Here is a 17,137-nt window from a genome sequence, read left to right on the forward strand (position 1 = left end):
TTCGGTAAGAAAATTAAATCAGTGAAAATCGTTTGACGAATCGCAGCAGCGTACGTCCTAAAAGAAGAATATACAAAGTAAAATGAATAAACGAAGACCTGAAACACGTCACTGTCCTATTTCACCCGGCTCGTAAACTCAGTGTAGTATAGTACTCCTTCAAAATAGTTGAACCTCTAATCAAATGTTCAACTTCCAAAGAAAAAGCATAAATAACGTTACTCGGGAAATTTGTACTATTACTAACTTTTTTATTCGTTGGTTTAAAAAAGATGGACAAGTTAATTTTTTCATTTTTTGTGTTTTATGGAAAATTGTGGTTTTAAAACATTTGTAATTGCATTTAGAATTTTTCTGTTTGACAAATTTTAATTTGGAGAAAGAAATTATAGTTTGAATTTAAAGAAATTTGATGCTTAATTTTATTTTTTATTAATTATATACTGTACGACGCTTAAAGTTATAACATTTTTATATTATTTTAATTTCTACTTTAATTTCTTTAATTATTATTTTAATTTTTACTTGAATTTCTGCTTTAATTACTACTTCAATTTTAACTTCGATTATTACTTTAATTTCTACTTCAATAAATACTTTAATTTCTACTTTAATTTCTTTAATTATTATTTTAATTTTTACTTGAATTTCTACTTTAATTTCTTTAATTATTATTTTAATTTTTACTTGAATTTCTACTTTAATTTCTTTAATTATTATTTTAATTTTTACTTGAATTTCTGCTTTAATTACTACTTCAATTTTAACTTCGATTATTACTTTAATTTCTACTTCGATTATTACTTTAATTTCTGCTTCAATTAATACTTTAATTTCTATTTTAATAATTATTTTTATTTCGCACCAGCGACGCAAAGTGAGATAAATGTGAAGAAACACCGTTTTACACACCAGGTGGCATACAAAAATAACAAAACGAAATCCTCTAATCAGAGTCCCGAAATAGTCAACAAGGTTAGGTCAATTACGCCGTTTTTCAGCAAAATCAGTAGCGCGAAATTTAATTTATAACTTGACTTCACATTTGATAAATGTATGCCATTTAAAAATATATTTTACATATTAAAAATACATTTCATACAAAAGTTAAATTATTTAGCATTCAGACAAAGAGTAACATATTATTAATAAAATATATCAATCACGTAGCTCACTTCATTTAAACATCACTATTCTCAATTAAATTTCGCGGTAAAAATTTTGCTACAAAATGGCGGACTTGCCGCTATTACTTCCAAACAAAATATCTTTAAATTTACTTCTAAAACTCCACAGCACCTTCTGCCTTCTGCCTTGATTCTGTAAAAATCAACATCAGCAAAGAGTGTTAAACAGCAAAGTACACATCGTCGAAAAAAATAATGTTAACCTACGATTCCACTTTTACGACCTGTAATTCGCACGGACTTAAGTCACCGTTTATTGGCCGAAGATGTTTCACGGAAAAGATTAACTTTCAAATCCGATTCTCTGCGATAAAACGGACAAAGAAATGAAAGAAAAAGGTGTTCGAGACAGTTTGATCTGTATCCGATCTCCCATGAGAAACGGTTGGGTTAACCGTAAGTAGCAGCCATTTTATCGGAAACGTCACGTACCAAAAGCAGACGTCACACGGATATTGGCAAGTCGGATTTCCGGCTAGCCGAAAGAAAGATGTTGGTTAATAAAGTTAAAGGTCACACATAAATCGTCCACCGATACCGGCGAACTCAATCTTGCGGGAATTAAAGAAGCAAAGCTCGCCGGTTTCCGGCTTTCGACCAAATTGTGTCTCATTCTTGGCGAGCTACACCGACCCTCTTTCCACGTTTCCTACAATGCTGCCGGAGATATTCCGGGTACAATGCACGAAATACTTGCTTTCAGAGTCTACTTTTATCTCTGGCTTTCGCTGTGAAACGAGCCTAACGAATGAAGGATCGACATGCTACACGCGACTGGGTCATTACGGTACAATCGTCGAATATTTACTACTAATGGTATACGAAATCATGTTCCTTTTCCGTCGCGACTAAAACGGTGACCCAATTTTTCATTGCCAGATTTTATTAACGTTCTATGAAGAAATATGGGAAGGAATATCGATGCGGGGTTTTGGGGACTTTGCTGAGTTGGAAGAAAAATGGAGTTTTTTGTTTGATATCGGATGTAGGGATTTAGCATTTTTTGGGGGGAATTTGGGGATTTGGAGATTTGGGGATTTGGAGATTTGGGATTTGGAAATTTGGGATTTGGAAATTTGGGATTTGGAGATTTGGGGATTTGGAGGTTTGGGGATTTAGGGATTTGGGGATTCGGGGATTTGGGGATTTGGGAATTTAGAGATTTGGGAATTTGGAGATTTGGAATTTGGAGATTTGGGATTTGGAGGTTTGGGGATTTGGGAATTTGGGAATTTGGGAATTTAGAGATTTGGGAATTCCGAGATTTGGAATTTGGAAATTTGGAATTTGGAGATTTGGAATTTGGAAATTTAGGATTTGGAGATTTGGAAATTTGGGGATTTGGGAATTTGGGAATTTGGGAATTTGGGAATTTGGGAATTTGGGAATTTAGAGATTTGGGATTTCGGAAATTTGGAAATTGGAAATTTGGAAATTGGAAATTTGGAATTTGGAGATTTGGGATTTGGAGATTTGGGGATTTTGGGATTTTGGGATTTGGAGATTTGTGATTTGGGATTTGGAATTTGGAGATTTGGGATTTAGAGATTTGGGATTTGGAGATTTGGGATTTGAAGATTTGGGATTTGGATATTTGGGAATTTAGAGATTTGGGAATTCGGAGATTTGGAATTTGGAAATTTTGGATTTAGAGATTTGGAAATTAAAGAATTTGGGGATATAGAGATCTGGGATTTGGAGATTTGGAGATACGGAAACTTTGAAGTATCAGAATTTTACAAAGCCTCAAATAAATTTCTAAACTTGAGAATTTAAAAAACCCCAGATATGAAAATTTGAATACAAAATTAATGATTTTAGAAATGTGATAATTTAAGACTCACAAACACACTGACACTAATACTTGCATCAGTATCAACGTCTACTCAGTATCAGCAGATGAATAAGACTTCTCATTAGTCCTACTAGGGATTTTCTTTTCAACACCGATTTTGCTGACGCAGAAAAACGAATTCGTGCGTCATTTATCCTCCTCAGTTGTCAAATCCATACCTTGCAAATGTCGACACACACCACGTGGTCGTTTACCACTCTTAAAAAATGAGATAAAGAAATCAATATTCTCGTTGACTAATTATTGAAAGTTAAATTTCGTTTAGAAATAAATTTTCTGACTCAATATTTTCTGATCTATAATTTAAATGTTAGGAATCTCGTGTATTTATATTTAAAACCTGACTTCGTTTGATTAAGTGTACGTGCTGGTTTATCGAAGATTTTGTACAGGTTGATACAAAATTGTAACGAACTTTATAACGAAAGCATATAGAAATTTTAAAAAGTTTCTAAGGTGAAATTGCAAAATCGGACTCCGAAGTATAGTCTAGAGTATCTCTGAAGAAAGTGTGACAAAGTATTGCTTTCTAGCTTCAAACTACTAGAATTACGAAATCACATTTTGCACATTTTTAGAAACGTGTCCTTGTCTCTCCTGACCGAAACAACATAAGATAAAGAAGGACCGTGCGTATCAATTTTCCAGAGATAGCTAAAATCAGCGCTGAGTTTATTTGTCATCAGAGTCCACCCTCTCGAAAAGAGTGAAGTTCTCAAAGATGTCTGAATGGCTCACCCTGTAGAATCGTTGCAATTTTCTATTATTTCTTCAAGTAAATGTTAATTTTTTGGCCCCTGAAACGGTACACCATTAGAACCATTCTTCTCACAGCACTGTTCAATGTTAAATATACGTATGCATGTATTTATATATATGTATACATAATTCGGATATACATAGGCGTAGAGATCGCAGAAAATAGAGAGTGGACAGTATATATGTGTATATATATGTACTGTATGAATATATATTTTTTTATCTTTCATATCTGTTCTCAAAACGTCCCAAATCCCCGACCCCAAAAATCAGTCCTGACTTCGTCACCAGACACTCCTAATTGACTGTTTGAAACCACTCCACTGGACATCGGCCGGAAAATTCGTAATTCCTATTTTCAGACGGGAATGTAATTACCCGAGCTTTCGTTGCGACACGCGGATATTTCCGTAGTAGAAACGTAAAGCTGCAAGTGGCCACTATGAAGTAACGTAGCAGAGAGAGCATATCGTGACGTGCAGCTTCGGCCATCGACGTCGTTGCCAAACTCTCACGCGAAATAAATTTTGGTGATTCACCCAAAGTAACATCGCTCGATGACTCGCCTCTCGACTGACCACAGACGATTTTCCGAAAAAAAACATCAGATTTATCGTTACAGAATCTGAGATTTTTATGTATTCAGCCACGTGTTTCGATGAGACAAGACAAAAATTGTAATGAAAAATTGCTGTATGAAAGGGACATCTTTTTGGGGATAAATGATAACTGTACAGTTTAGGGATCATCAAAAGGGCTCATTAGTGGTCATTGTTTGTTTCATTTTATTAAAAATTGTTTCAAAGGTGCAATGGTGCAGGGTTACAAAATTACAAAATTGCAAAGTTGTGAAAATTCAAAGTTTCAACAATGAACAAATCTTACTCTTCTAAATTATAAAAGTGACAGAATTCTATGATTTCAATGTCACAATATTTCAAAAGTCCCAAACTTCTCCATTCCTACACTCTCAAATTCTCAACCTTCCAAATTTCCAAACTCTCAAGGTCCCAAAACTCTCAAATTCCCAAACTCTCAAAGTCTCAAACTCTCAAATTTCCACACTCCCCAAGTTCCTAAACTTCCAAGTCCCAAAACTCCCAAATTCCCAAACAATCAAAGTCCCAAACTCCCAAATTTCCACACTCCCCAAGTTCCCAAACTTCCGAGTTCCAAAACTCCCAAAGTCCCAAATTCCCAAATTTCCACACTCCCCAAGTTCCCAAACTTCCGAGTCCCAAAACTCCCAAAGTCCCAAATTCCCAAATTTCCACACTCCCCAAGTTCCCAAACTTCCGAGTCCCAAAACTCCCAAATTCCCAAACAATCAAAGTCCCAAACTCCCAAATTTCCACACTCCCCAAGTTCCCAAACTTCCGCGTTCCAAAACTCCCAAAGTCCCAAATTCCCAAATTTCCACACTCCCCAAGTTCCCAAACTTCCGAGTCCCAAAACTACCAAATTCCCAAACTCCCAAAGTCCCAAACTTCCAAATCTCCAAACTCCCAAATCCCCAAACTCCCAAATTTCCAACCTTGCCAACTCCCAATCTCCCAAAATTCCAAAACTAAACCAACCCCTACAATCTACACACCACCTTTGACACGACCTGTACCAAACCCTTTCCAAGACACTGTAGTTCAATTTTAATGAAACCCACTGTACTGGACCTGCAGGTATCTAGGTCGAGGACCTGTCTCGACGTGAAATATCGTCGTGACATTGTCCGTCCTTCTAGCTTTTCACCTGACGAAACGGAGCCTAGCTTTCGTTACAACATCGTACAGCAAGAAATGTCATGGAGTATTTCACGTTACGACGTTATCGTTAGATTGGTTAGTCGTCGTTGTTCCTGGCGTTCCGCTCGTATTCTCGCTGGATATTTATAGTGAACAGTTTCTTAGAATTTTCCGAAAGGATGTAGGTCAAAAACCGTTCTGAATCTTATAAACAGCCTGGGGAGGCTGATCTCTCTTCTTCATATTAATTATCCGGTTTTCAAAACTGTACACTTTGATCGGCGATACTTGGGGATGAACTTTTGACCTTTCTGGTCAAGTCGGTGCTTTTTATCCTGATATCGGATTTTCAGATTTTTCGTATTTTAATCTTGACCCTATGGGAAATTTTCAGGCGTAAGGCGGAAATTGCGATGGATGGTTTTTTAATGGCACTTTGACCTCTTTAGTGGGAAATATGGATGTTCTTTTTAGGAGGTTCTGTGAAATTGTTATTATAATTGAAATTATTGTTATATACTGGGCACTGATGTTTAATACAAGGTTGGATGTGACATTGTCAAAGTTAAATTTATATCTTTGTTATTGAAAATCATTTTAACAAGATTCTATATGTGGTTGAAGTTGTTATTACAGTTGAGTATTGCATTTAAAATTATTATTATAATCGCTGTACTTGAGTGAACATTCATAATTAGTACAAAGTCAGATCTGAGTCTATCAAAGTTAAATTTATATCTTTGTTATTGAAAATCATTTTAACAAGGTTCTATACGTGGTTGAAATTGTTATTACAGTTGAATGTTGCATTTAAAATTATTATTATTATTGCTGTACTTGAGTGAACACTCATAATTAGTACAAAGTCAGATCTGAGTCTGTCAAAGTTAAATTTATATCTTTGTTATTGAAAATCATTTTAACAAGGTTCTATATGTGGTTGAAATTGTTATTAAAGTTGAGTATTGCATTTAAAGTTATTATTATAATCGCTGTACTTGAGTGAACATTCAAAATTAGTACAAAGTCAGATCTGAGTCTGTCAAAGTTAAATTTATATCCTTGTTATTGAAAATCTTTTTAACAACGTTCTATATGTGGTTAAAACTGTTATTACAGTTGAGTATTGCATTTAAAATTATTATTATAATTGCAATTCTTCACTTAACACTTATAATTAGTAGAAAGTCAGAATTGAGGCTATCAAAATTAAATTTATATCTTTTTTATTAAAAAATCTTTTCTAAACTGTTCACAATGATAAAATTTCTCTAAATCATTTCTCAGTTTGTTTCGTTTCAATTTCTTATTAAAAACAAATATTTGTTCCATAAATGTGGAGCTTTGATACGAACGAAACTCATTTCAAATATTTTCGCGTTCCCGCTTTTTTTTAAGTTTTACTGCTTATTTATTTTTAGACCTTCACGCTGATGGACAGTTTTTAAAAAATGTAGGTCAAGATACCTGCGAGCTGTAGTTTCTTCAACGGCGTTTGCAAAAGCTTTTGCTGTTAGGATGCATCCTATGTTTAAAATTATCCAAATCATTTCTGTTCCGAAAATCTTCTGTGTTCCAAACTTGTACATCAAAATTCTATTTATGTCTTATAAACCATAACAAGTGAATTTCTCTAAAATAAAGCTGAATATTGCGAAGAGAAATTTTGCAATTTCCACAGCAGAATCCCATAAAGATTATTTGAATCTGTTACGAACAGCTCAACCATATGATTCGCCATTTCGCTAGCAACAGTGTTTGCAGTATTAACCGCTGAACCGTATAAACATTTCACAAAGATATTGCAAGGTGCGTACGCATCCTGGAATTCAGTTCGAGTGGTCGACAACTGCGATATCTCGCAATAAGAAACATGAAACTTGGACGACTGTTCACGGAGCAACGGAAAAGGATACGCATTGAATGCGGAGCATCATTTCTTTGCCAAGTAAGAAAAACCATCGCGGAGAATAAATCTGTGTCCTAGATCCAGGAAATGGCAACGATTTTGGCTATGGTTTTCTCGGATCTGGCGTCAGCTTGTCGCGGAATATCCTTCAGGATAACGCGGTTTAACTCTTTGAGGCAGGCGATTTTAAAGTAAATAAAAATTCTAGTTACGCAGAATATGTGCACATTATGTATTATATAATATAAAAATATTATATTATGTATAATATAACAATATTATAGAAACCTAACCTAACCTGACTTAACCTAACCAAACCGATCAAAAGACCGTTCTGTAAGATCCTTAGAATGAATTACACAATTGGTTGAAGCGATTCTTCTGATATCATAACAATAACATAACAATATTATATAAACCTAACTTAACTTAACCTAACCTCACCAAAGCGATCAAAAGACCGTTCTATAAGAGCCTTAGTATAAATTACACAATTTGTTTAAGTGATTCTTCTGATATCTGTGTACTGAATTAATGTGTGTAATTTATATTTTGTCGTTTGCTTATTTATTTTTTGACTTCATTTTTCATCTCAGATTAAGTACAAATTATACGTCGATAGGTTTAGTGTTAAAGTTCTTGCGATCTCATTAAAAAATTTACAACTGCATTCCTCACTAATAAAATTCGTAAGGAATTGCTGACAATTTATGACGAATGTGGTTTATCTCTGTGTTTCGCTTTCAAAGTCAATTTTCTTCCTTTCTGTTTTGGGACGAAATATTTGTGACTTTTATTAGTTGGAGATTCTGGCTGAACGTTTGAGAGAATTATGAAAATTGTGGTAGAATATTTGAATGTTCAGAAATCTCTAAATATACCATTTTTAATAAAAAACGTCAAGGATAAATGGAAAAGGAAAATAAAAGTTGAGGTGCAAATAGAAGGTGGAAAGTAAAAGTTAAGTTAAAATTAGGAGTTGGAAATAAAAATTAAATTAAAAATGATAAATAGAAAATGAAAATTGAGTTAAAATTAAGAGCTGAAAGGAAAAATTAAGTCAAAAACAAAAAATTAAAAGTAAAAGTTAAAAATAATAAGTTAGATTAAAATTAAGAGCTGAAAATAAAAATTAAGTTAAAAAGAAAAACTGAAAAGTAAAAGTTAAAAATAGAAATTAACTTAAAATTAAGGACTAGGAAATAAAAATTAAAAATGAAAAGTAGAAAATGAAAGTTGGGTTAAAATTAAGAGCTGAAAGTAAAGATTAAGTCAAAAATAAAAAATTAAAAGTAAAAGTTAAAAATAATAAGTTAGGTTAAAATTAAGAACTAAATAATGAAAAGTAAAATATGAAAGTTGAGTTAAAAGAAAAAGAGCTCGAAATTTCGTTCGATGAAATGTTTCTTTTTCAGCGACGTTTTTGCAAAACTGTATCGAGTTTATCGAACCAGAAAGATTTCGAATTTTCAGCTCGATTTCAAAGCTTTAAAGTTGCATGTTACAAGCATAAAGTTCAGAGTTTATGGCAGTTAAAAAAAAGAATACCTTGTGTTGCAACGTACACAGGATGTTCTTCCGTAAAAATATTCTTGAAAAGTTATATAAATATCAACAGTGCGAGGCATCTAATTCAGTGATGGGAAAAAGATTTTACGGTCACTAACATGAATAGTATGAATAATGGCAAGTAGTAATTGTGCGACTACTATTTATACAAATTAAAATTTTTGAATTTAGAAATTTTGTAAATTTTGTTAATTAGGGAACTGAATTTTTAGAAATATCAAATTTGAAAATTTAATAAATTTAATATGAAAGTTCAGAAATATAGAAGTATGAATATATAAAAATATTAAACTGTGTATATTTGCAAATTTTAAATAAAATTTTTTGGTAAATATTGGTGCAATTGAAAGCATAAGAACTACAAATTATCAAGAATATTAAGATAACTTAATAATATTGTACAAAGAAATAATACAAAACTAAATATAATTTAATTCTAAAACAGAAACCACGAAAATTTGCTAAATTAAATAATAGAATTAAACAATATCTTATTTGAAAATGCCAAAAAAAATCCTGGGTCCATCTAACATAAAAAAAGTGTATAAACTTGCAATCCACACTCAGAAAAAAAAAATGAAAGAATAAGTGTTATTTCATGGAGTGAAGTTGGTATCGTTGGTTATCCATATGGCAATCAACTGATGAGCCATCGTTTCTAAACAAATTATAACGGGATATGGTTTATGTCAGCGATACTCAACCCGTGGTTTCGCTTTAATCTCCTCGTTGCTGCAGCAAATCGTGCATGCTCGTGGATTATGGTATGCAGCATGAGCATAATAGACAGGTAATAGCGCGATGACCCCGTAGGCAATCCTGAACGAGGCAGAATCGATTTAATCCGTGTCTAGTTAAGTTTTTACCTAGTTAAATCGAAACAGAATTGGCTACATCTACCTGTAAGTGCTTTTAACATTGCACTTTTATCCAAATGCACTTTTATCATTAATTTTTGTATTCATTCATTTGTCTATGCTGAAGAGTACTAGCATAGTCACTTTATTGCTTCGGTTCAAAAATAATGAACGATTCTGTAATTGTCCTGGACAAAAAACTATACTAGACTGACATTGTCTTCTATTGCCTTCCATATGTGTACCTCTTCAATCAAGTTATTGTTAAGCAAGCTACTATTGACTTTGTTCATTATGACTATTGTGAGATTGCCTAGGTCACAAAGTAGCAATAGTACTCCTAGGTTCAAAAATAATGAACGACTCTGTAATTGTCCAGAACAAAAAACAATACTAGACTGACATTGTCTTCTATTGCCTTCCACATGTGTACCTCTTCAATCAAGTTATTGTTAAGCAAGCTACTATTGACTTTGTTCATTATGACTATTGTGAGATTGCCTAGGTCAATATATGATAATAGTACTCCACATGTGTATCTCTTCAGTCAAGTTATTGTCAGTGCAGTTACAACTGATTTTTCTCATGATGACTATTGTGAGATTGCCTAGGTCAATATATGATAATAGTACTCCATATTTGTACCTCTTCAGTCAAGTTATTGTTAGTGCAGTTACAACTGATTTTCCTCATTATGACTATTGTGTGATTGCCTAGGTCAATATATGATAATAGTACTCCACATTTGTACCTCTTCAGTGAAGTTATTGTCAGTGCAGTTACTACTGATTTTCCTCATGATGACTATTGTGAGATTGCCTAGGTCGATATATGATAATAGTACTCCACATGTGTACCTCTTCAGTCAAGTTATTGTCAGTGCAGTTACAACTGATTTTTCTCATGATGACTATTGTGAGATTGCCTAGGTCAATATATGATAATAGTACTCCACATGTGTACCTCTTCAGTGAAGTTATTGTCAGTCAAACTCATCAGTCATCATTACTGATTTGTCTCATTATGTGAGATTGCTTAGATCAAGAAATGCTAATAGTGTTCCATCTTCATACCTGTTGAATCTAGTCATTGTCAGTCAAGTTTATCAGTCAGTCAAGAGATTATTTCAGACAAGAACTTGTATATTTACCTGTTGAATCAAGTTATTGTCAGTTAAGTTTATCAGTCAGTTAAGTTTATTAGTCAGTCAAAAGATTATCTCAGACAAGCAAATGTTCATTCATACCTCGTCAATGAATTCTTTACTTATGATTCCTAAGATCATGATCAAATCCCATATTCAATTAGCAAGGAAAGTTTAAAGAATGACTAACGTCGATACCAGAGAATCTCTCATTCTAAGTCCACCGGAGCTCAATTAAAATACCGATCCAACTTTCTGAAAGGTATATTTATCGACCAGCGGTAGGTCTTCAGTCCCAGCTTCAACGCTTCTCCGTTTTCTAACAAACTCGCGTAATTATCAGGCTTTGAGGATAGTTCGACTTGTGTTCAAACACTAATCGAACACCTTATCAGTCGGAACATAAATAAGTTCGAACCGAAGTTCCAATTTACTTGGACGGAGTCTCGGCTCCCTTGCAAAATTGCCACCGATCCATTTCGTCGCTTACAAGTTTCAAGAGCAGCTGGAGTCTTGATCAGAGATTCGTTCGTTTCAATAATACAGATGTCTTAACCAATCGTGCTGCATCGCGAAAAGATCAATGCTTAAATGCGAGCTGCGGAAATTGAGAGGAAACCGAACGTGTCTGCTTTCCAGAAATATGGCTTCTCCTAACGCAATTCGAGGTATAAATATTCCGATATACTTCAAACGTTTTAGTCGGTATGAATATTTTACTTTTATGGCTTTAATATTGTGGCGCGTATGGAAAATTGTGGCACATATGGAAAATTGTCTTGGGTTTAAATTATTATTAAGTATGTTAGTTGCGATGTTTAGGTATCTTGATAAATTATGTGGGGGAGGGACTACGGACCGAGCGTTTAGGTCAGATTCGAGTGTAGCGCGAGAGGTGAAATTTGAATACTATAGAAAATGGAAACCACTCAAAAGACTAGTTTACAACTCTTCAATTATCTGAGTTGAAATTGGTTGATAAAGAATTTAGGAAAATAATGAAGATATAAAGCATTTGATCGACGTATACAGAGCATGTGCGAAAGATGTGACCAAATATGTGAACCAAACATGTGGACCAAGCATATGGGTAAAAATACAAGACATTAATATGTGTTAATATTATATACAGTAACATATCATATTAATAGCTAAATTACATCATTACAATTAAAACAAATCTTCTAATTTTACGAAAAACATGTAAAATCCATAGTACTCCTAATTCCATCAAGTCCAAACTTCGACAACCAAGACCTAAACTTTCCCTACGCAAACATTATCGTTATCTCTCGATTTTCGACCAACCATTTCATTCGATGGTGGACGATCGTCTCTCGAATGAAGATCGGGGCCGATGTCAAGTTTCGTGCAATAATTTTGCCACGAAATCGGGATCGAGGCCAAGAAACGTCAACCACGTCTGGTGGACGAAAACAAAAGGGGGTCGGAGATTTTGCAGACACGATGGAAAATCGCGAGCTCGTGGAAAAGTGCGAGGGGCAAACGAAACGAGCACGCCGATTTCCAGGAAGGTGGAAAAAAGAAAAGTGCAGGAACAGCCCGGACAGAAATAGCCCCGGTTAATTTTGCGTCGGTGCTATAAACGTGCATCATACAAGCTGCGCGTCTGTTCATCGTCCGATCTTTTCTTTTCTCGCCTCTTCTTTCCTCGCCCTTTTTTCGCCCTTTCTTTTGCCGTTTCGCGGCGTAAATCTTTGCTTCTTGTGCGAGTTTTGTTGGTTCTTTTTGTGGTGGTTTTTTTGCGGTGTTAACGCGTTTATTTCTGAAGTACTTGTCAGTTAAACCCTTCATATTCGTTGCGGTACGAATGTGATGGAACTGATTCGTATTTCTGCTATGGTGGAGTTAGGAGTTTAATACTGGTTACAATTATAGATAATGTAATTTGTATTGGTGCAATGTAATTATAATGTTCAGGAGTAAGCATCAGATTGTAATGTAATAATTAATTCTGACTGATGTAAAATGCATTAAGTAATCTTGCCAGCGTATGACAACTTCACTTCACTCTTTGCTTTGAAATTAGAAATTTTGCAGAAATATAAAGAAACAATGAAACGTAATTGGATATATTTCCAATGTCAATGAAATTCGACTACTTCCAATGTTAATGAAATTCGACTACTTCCAACATCAATGAAATTCAACTACTTCCAATATAAATGACATTCGAATATTTCGACACAAAACGTTCCAATGTTCGAATATTTACAGCTGTACTCCACACTCCATTTCCTCAAAAAGGAAGGCATAAATCAGCAAACTTTTTCCTTATTTTTTCACAAGGAATTACGCGATGTCCACTTTTACACGATATTATCCACCCTGTGTTTACAAGTCCGGTGTTCAACAAAGAAACGTAGATTCTTCAGTTCAACATAGAAACGTATAATATAACATAGAAGTACATAGAAACGTACAGACTACATGAAGTACAAAATACGAAGTGATTTGAAAGGGTGTGGTAAAAACGAAAGAGGAAACGGTGTTGATCGTATCCGGAAATCGACGATGCCGTCTGACATCATCGAATTACGGTATCGATAAAAAGCCAGGAAGTCGACGACGTTTCGGAATAGTCGTTGACGAGCGAGCGTCGACGTGGACGCATTTAGACGGCAAGATTACGCGGTGCTCGACGACGTCACGTGGCCGTCACTACAACGAATTCGTCTCCCTTCGTCTGTGCTGTAGTTTATTTACGGCGGACCCGATTCGATTCGATTATTTTCCTTTCTGCCGTGTGTGTTTCATTCTGCTTGCATCCATCGCAAACGTGTCCTTCGTGAGGGGATGAACCGAGGAAAAATAAATGAGCCAGCAAATCAAAGGGGGTTCTTTTCCTTCTTCTTGTACGTCTCCCTGCGCTCATGACCCTTTTCTTTCCTTTTTTTTTCTGTAACCCTCTTTGAATCGCTTTTGTACAACGTTTGTCTCTTTTTGTTTCAGACGTGTCCGGTGAGCAATCCGTTTGCGTCATGTTGAACGACGAGGAAAGCAAGCTGATATTCCTCAACATCGCCAATCCGAAGGTACGTGTAATATTGGGAAAATAAGCTGCGTCCTTTGTAGGCGGTTTAGACTACAAGAAAATATGGCCGTATTGCAGTGGATGGGCAAATTATCTCCGGTTCCCAAATTTCTGGGGCTGCAGATCAATACAATAGTGTACATATAAGAAGCATACATTTACACATACATATACACATACATATACACATACATATACACATACATATATTAGGTCGAGTCATAAGTAACTTCCGATGCAGCTAAATAGATTTTATTGTGTGTATGGTGAGATTATGAAGGTATAAGTCACTACGAGTTGTTGAAGTCAAATTTAACGTTTACTGCAGATAAATACATTCAGCAATTGCAAAAAGTGCAAGAGAAACTCCTAGAAAAGCGCCCTGCACTCGTCAATCGCAGAAATGTCATTCTTTTACACGACAACGCGCGACCGCATACAGCAAGGGTGACTCAAGAAAAAATTCTTGAGCTTGGATGGTCTGTTTTACCATATCCACCTTACTTCTCAGATCTTGCCCCGACAGACTACCACCTTTTCTGTTCCTTACAAAACTTTTTAAATGGAAAAACCTTCAATTCTGAAGAGCAAGTCAGGCAGGCTGTTGAAAGCTTCTTCCAGTCCAAACCAACCACATTTTATAAGGAAGGAATTGATAAACTACCAGAAGGTTATCGAAAATAGTGGTGAATATATAATAAAATAATATAATTTTGTTGTTTAATGAGATCGAAATAAATGTCTGATAAAAAAACGGAAGTTACTTATGACTCGACCTAATACATGTACATATGTATATACATAGCATACATGTATACATATTAGGCTTACATGTATGCATAAACACAATATTATACAATAGTACGTGCACATGTACACAATTGGTAACGATACTAAAAAAGAAAATTCCGAATTTTACAATCTTAACCAACAGAACACAAAATTTTTATAATAATCCTATAATATTATTTTTCAACGACAATCTTTCGAAAGTAAAAATTGAACACTTAAACATAAGTCGAACTATACTACACAAAGAAATACGATTATTTAATATTTCGTCACACCGCCATTTTTATTTACAATTCCGAGTATATAAAAATCCAGCACTTACCGAGTACAACGTCTACTTAAATCGAAGTCAAGGTTTTCGTCCAACCACCAACAGAGTCTCGGAACATAGAGTACTTAACATAACCTTATATCCACACCCGCCTTTTATTCCAGAAACGAGATTCACGCGTTAACACGTTACTCACAGGTTTGTCATATATTGCTTATCGATGCATCGAGTATCAACAACATTGTTAAACCAATTAAAGTCGCGTCCATCGCATATTTTCAAGAAGAAATCTCCCGAGTATAATAATTTAGCCTGCCACCGTAAGTTGGAGTATTTAATCGCGTGCTGGTTGAAACGATACACGTGGAAATGATAGCAGATGCGGTGCATTAATGGAAACTCAATAAACTTGAAGCATTTCGCGTGGTAGGTGTTGGTGTCCACGACACGTTGGTACAACAGGTGCCCTGTTGCTACTAGAAACATTGCATGATTACTTTAAATTAGAGTTTGTTATATATTTTCAAGAAAAGTACTCATTTTCGAGATGAGCATAATTTGCCCAGCCACGAGAAACGATCCGTAGATGAGTGCCTACGGGTTGATTTTAAATGTACCTTTATACCTTTCTGTTTCTGCAAGACGGAACTGGAGAATTTGCACCCGGATGCTTTTGTCATTATGTACTCTGTGATCGATAAGGCATCCTTTCAAAGAGCCGAAGAATACCTGGAACGTCTTCATGATCAGGATTTCCTTCAAGGAAAGCCAGCTATATTAGTTGGTAACAAAGTAGACCTGGTTCGATCCAGGGTGGTCTCTTCTCAAGGTCAGTCCACATTTACTTAATCTTAGGTCTTCTTTGCATCTTTGTATTTTTACATTTTTACTAATTTAGTATAAAAATTATTTCATGGTTAAGAACGTGTAATGTTAATTTTATTTTCAAACTTACTTTTGAGGAAGGTGTGAGAAAACTCCTATATCATATTAATAATTGATATATAATAATTAATATAGTATAGTGACTGATATAATAATTAATATAGTAGCACACACACAATTAATATAGTAGCCAATAACTTACAAGATGATAAGTGGTACAATAATTTCCTTCAAATAACAAATTTATAAAACCCACACATTTCTTTGTTTACACAAGAAAAATTTCTCATATCCTTTTCATGAAAGATGCTAATGAAACGAAAGGTCACTCAACACCGCAGTATACGAGCTATTTTCATGGAATACTTTTCACACCAACACAACCATCCATCCAATTTTCAGTTTCCTCGAACGCAATCATCCTTATCCTTGAACAACCAAGAAAATTTGCAGAATCGTTTCTGCTCCTTTAAGGAAACCACCTACAACATCTACCGCCCTTAAAACCACTTCCGCCAATCACTTTTCGTTACCAGAACCCCTAAGAATAAAATTACCATCTGCTATTCTAATTCTACGTAAACCCCCCGCAAACAAGCTGTTATTAGAGGGTGAACAGCACAGTGGTTTGCAATCATATTATCATAAAACCATCAGTTCTCTCTTTTTTCTTAAAGTTTCAGTATTACTTTTCCGTTACAGCTGTGTTTTATTTGTAGAAGGTGATGAGATTTAGGTTTTAGGAATTTTTGTTTAAAATTAGTGTGGTTAAGCTTGCAAGGCTATTTAGGAATTAGAAGGTTATGCGAAATTAGGACTTCTCAAATTTCCGGAGTATCAAATTACTGAGTTCTCAAGCTTTTTAAGTATTAAATTACTAGGTTCTCAAATTTCATAAGTATCGAATTACTAAATTCTCATGTTTCCTAAGTATCGAATTACTAAGTTCTCAAATTTCCGAAGTATCGAATTACTAAGTTCTCAAATTTCCTAAGTATCGAATTACTAACTTCTCAAATTTCCTAGCTATCAAATTCTCAACTTCTCAAATTTCCAACCTCTCAAATTTCCACTTTTTCAAATTCCCAACCCCTCAAATTTCCACCTTCTCAAAT

At 34.6% G+C, this 17,137-nt stretch overlaps 1 protein-coding gene across 5 annotated transcripts in view; it reads left to right on the top strand.

The window, feature by feature from the left end:
- The window catches only part of Rgk3 (Rad, Gem/Kir family member 3), a 103,829-nt gene that overhangs the window by 75,590 nt on the left and 11,102 nt on the right, over positions 1-17,137 (top strand). For all 5 annotated transcript variants that reach the window (XM_076529774.1, XM_076529776.1, XM_076529773.1 and 2 more), the window contains 2 exons: positions 13,993-14,075; positions 15,780-15,966. In XM_076529774.1, the coding sequence (XP_076385889.1) occupies positions 13,993-14,075; positions 15,780-15,966 (270 nt within the window). The remainder of the gene's footprint in view (positions 1-13,992; positions 14,076-15,779; positions 15,967-17,137) is intronic.

The sequence above is a fragment of the Megachile rotundata genome, chromosome 3 (genome assembly GCF_050947335.1).
Source record: "Megachile rotundata isolate GNS110a chromosome 3, iyMegRotu1, whole genome shotgun sequence".
Taxonomy (NCBI): Eukaryota; Metazoa; Arthropoda; class Insecta; order Hymenoptera; family Megachilidae; genus Megachile; species Megachile rotundata.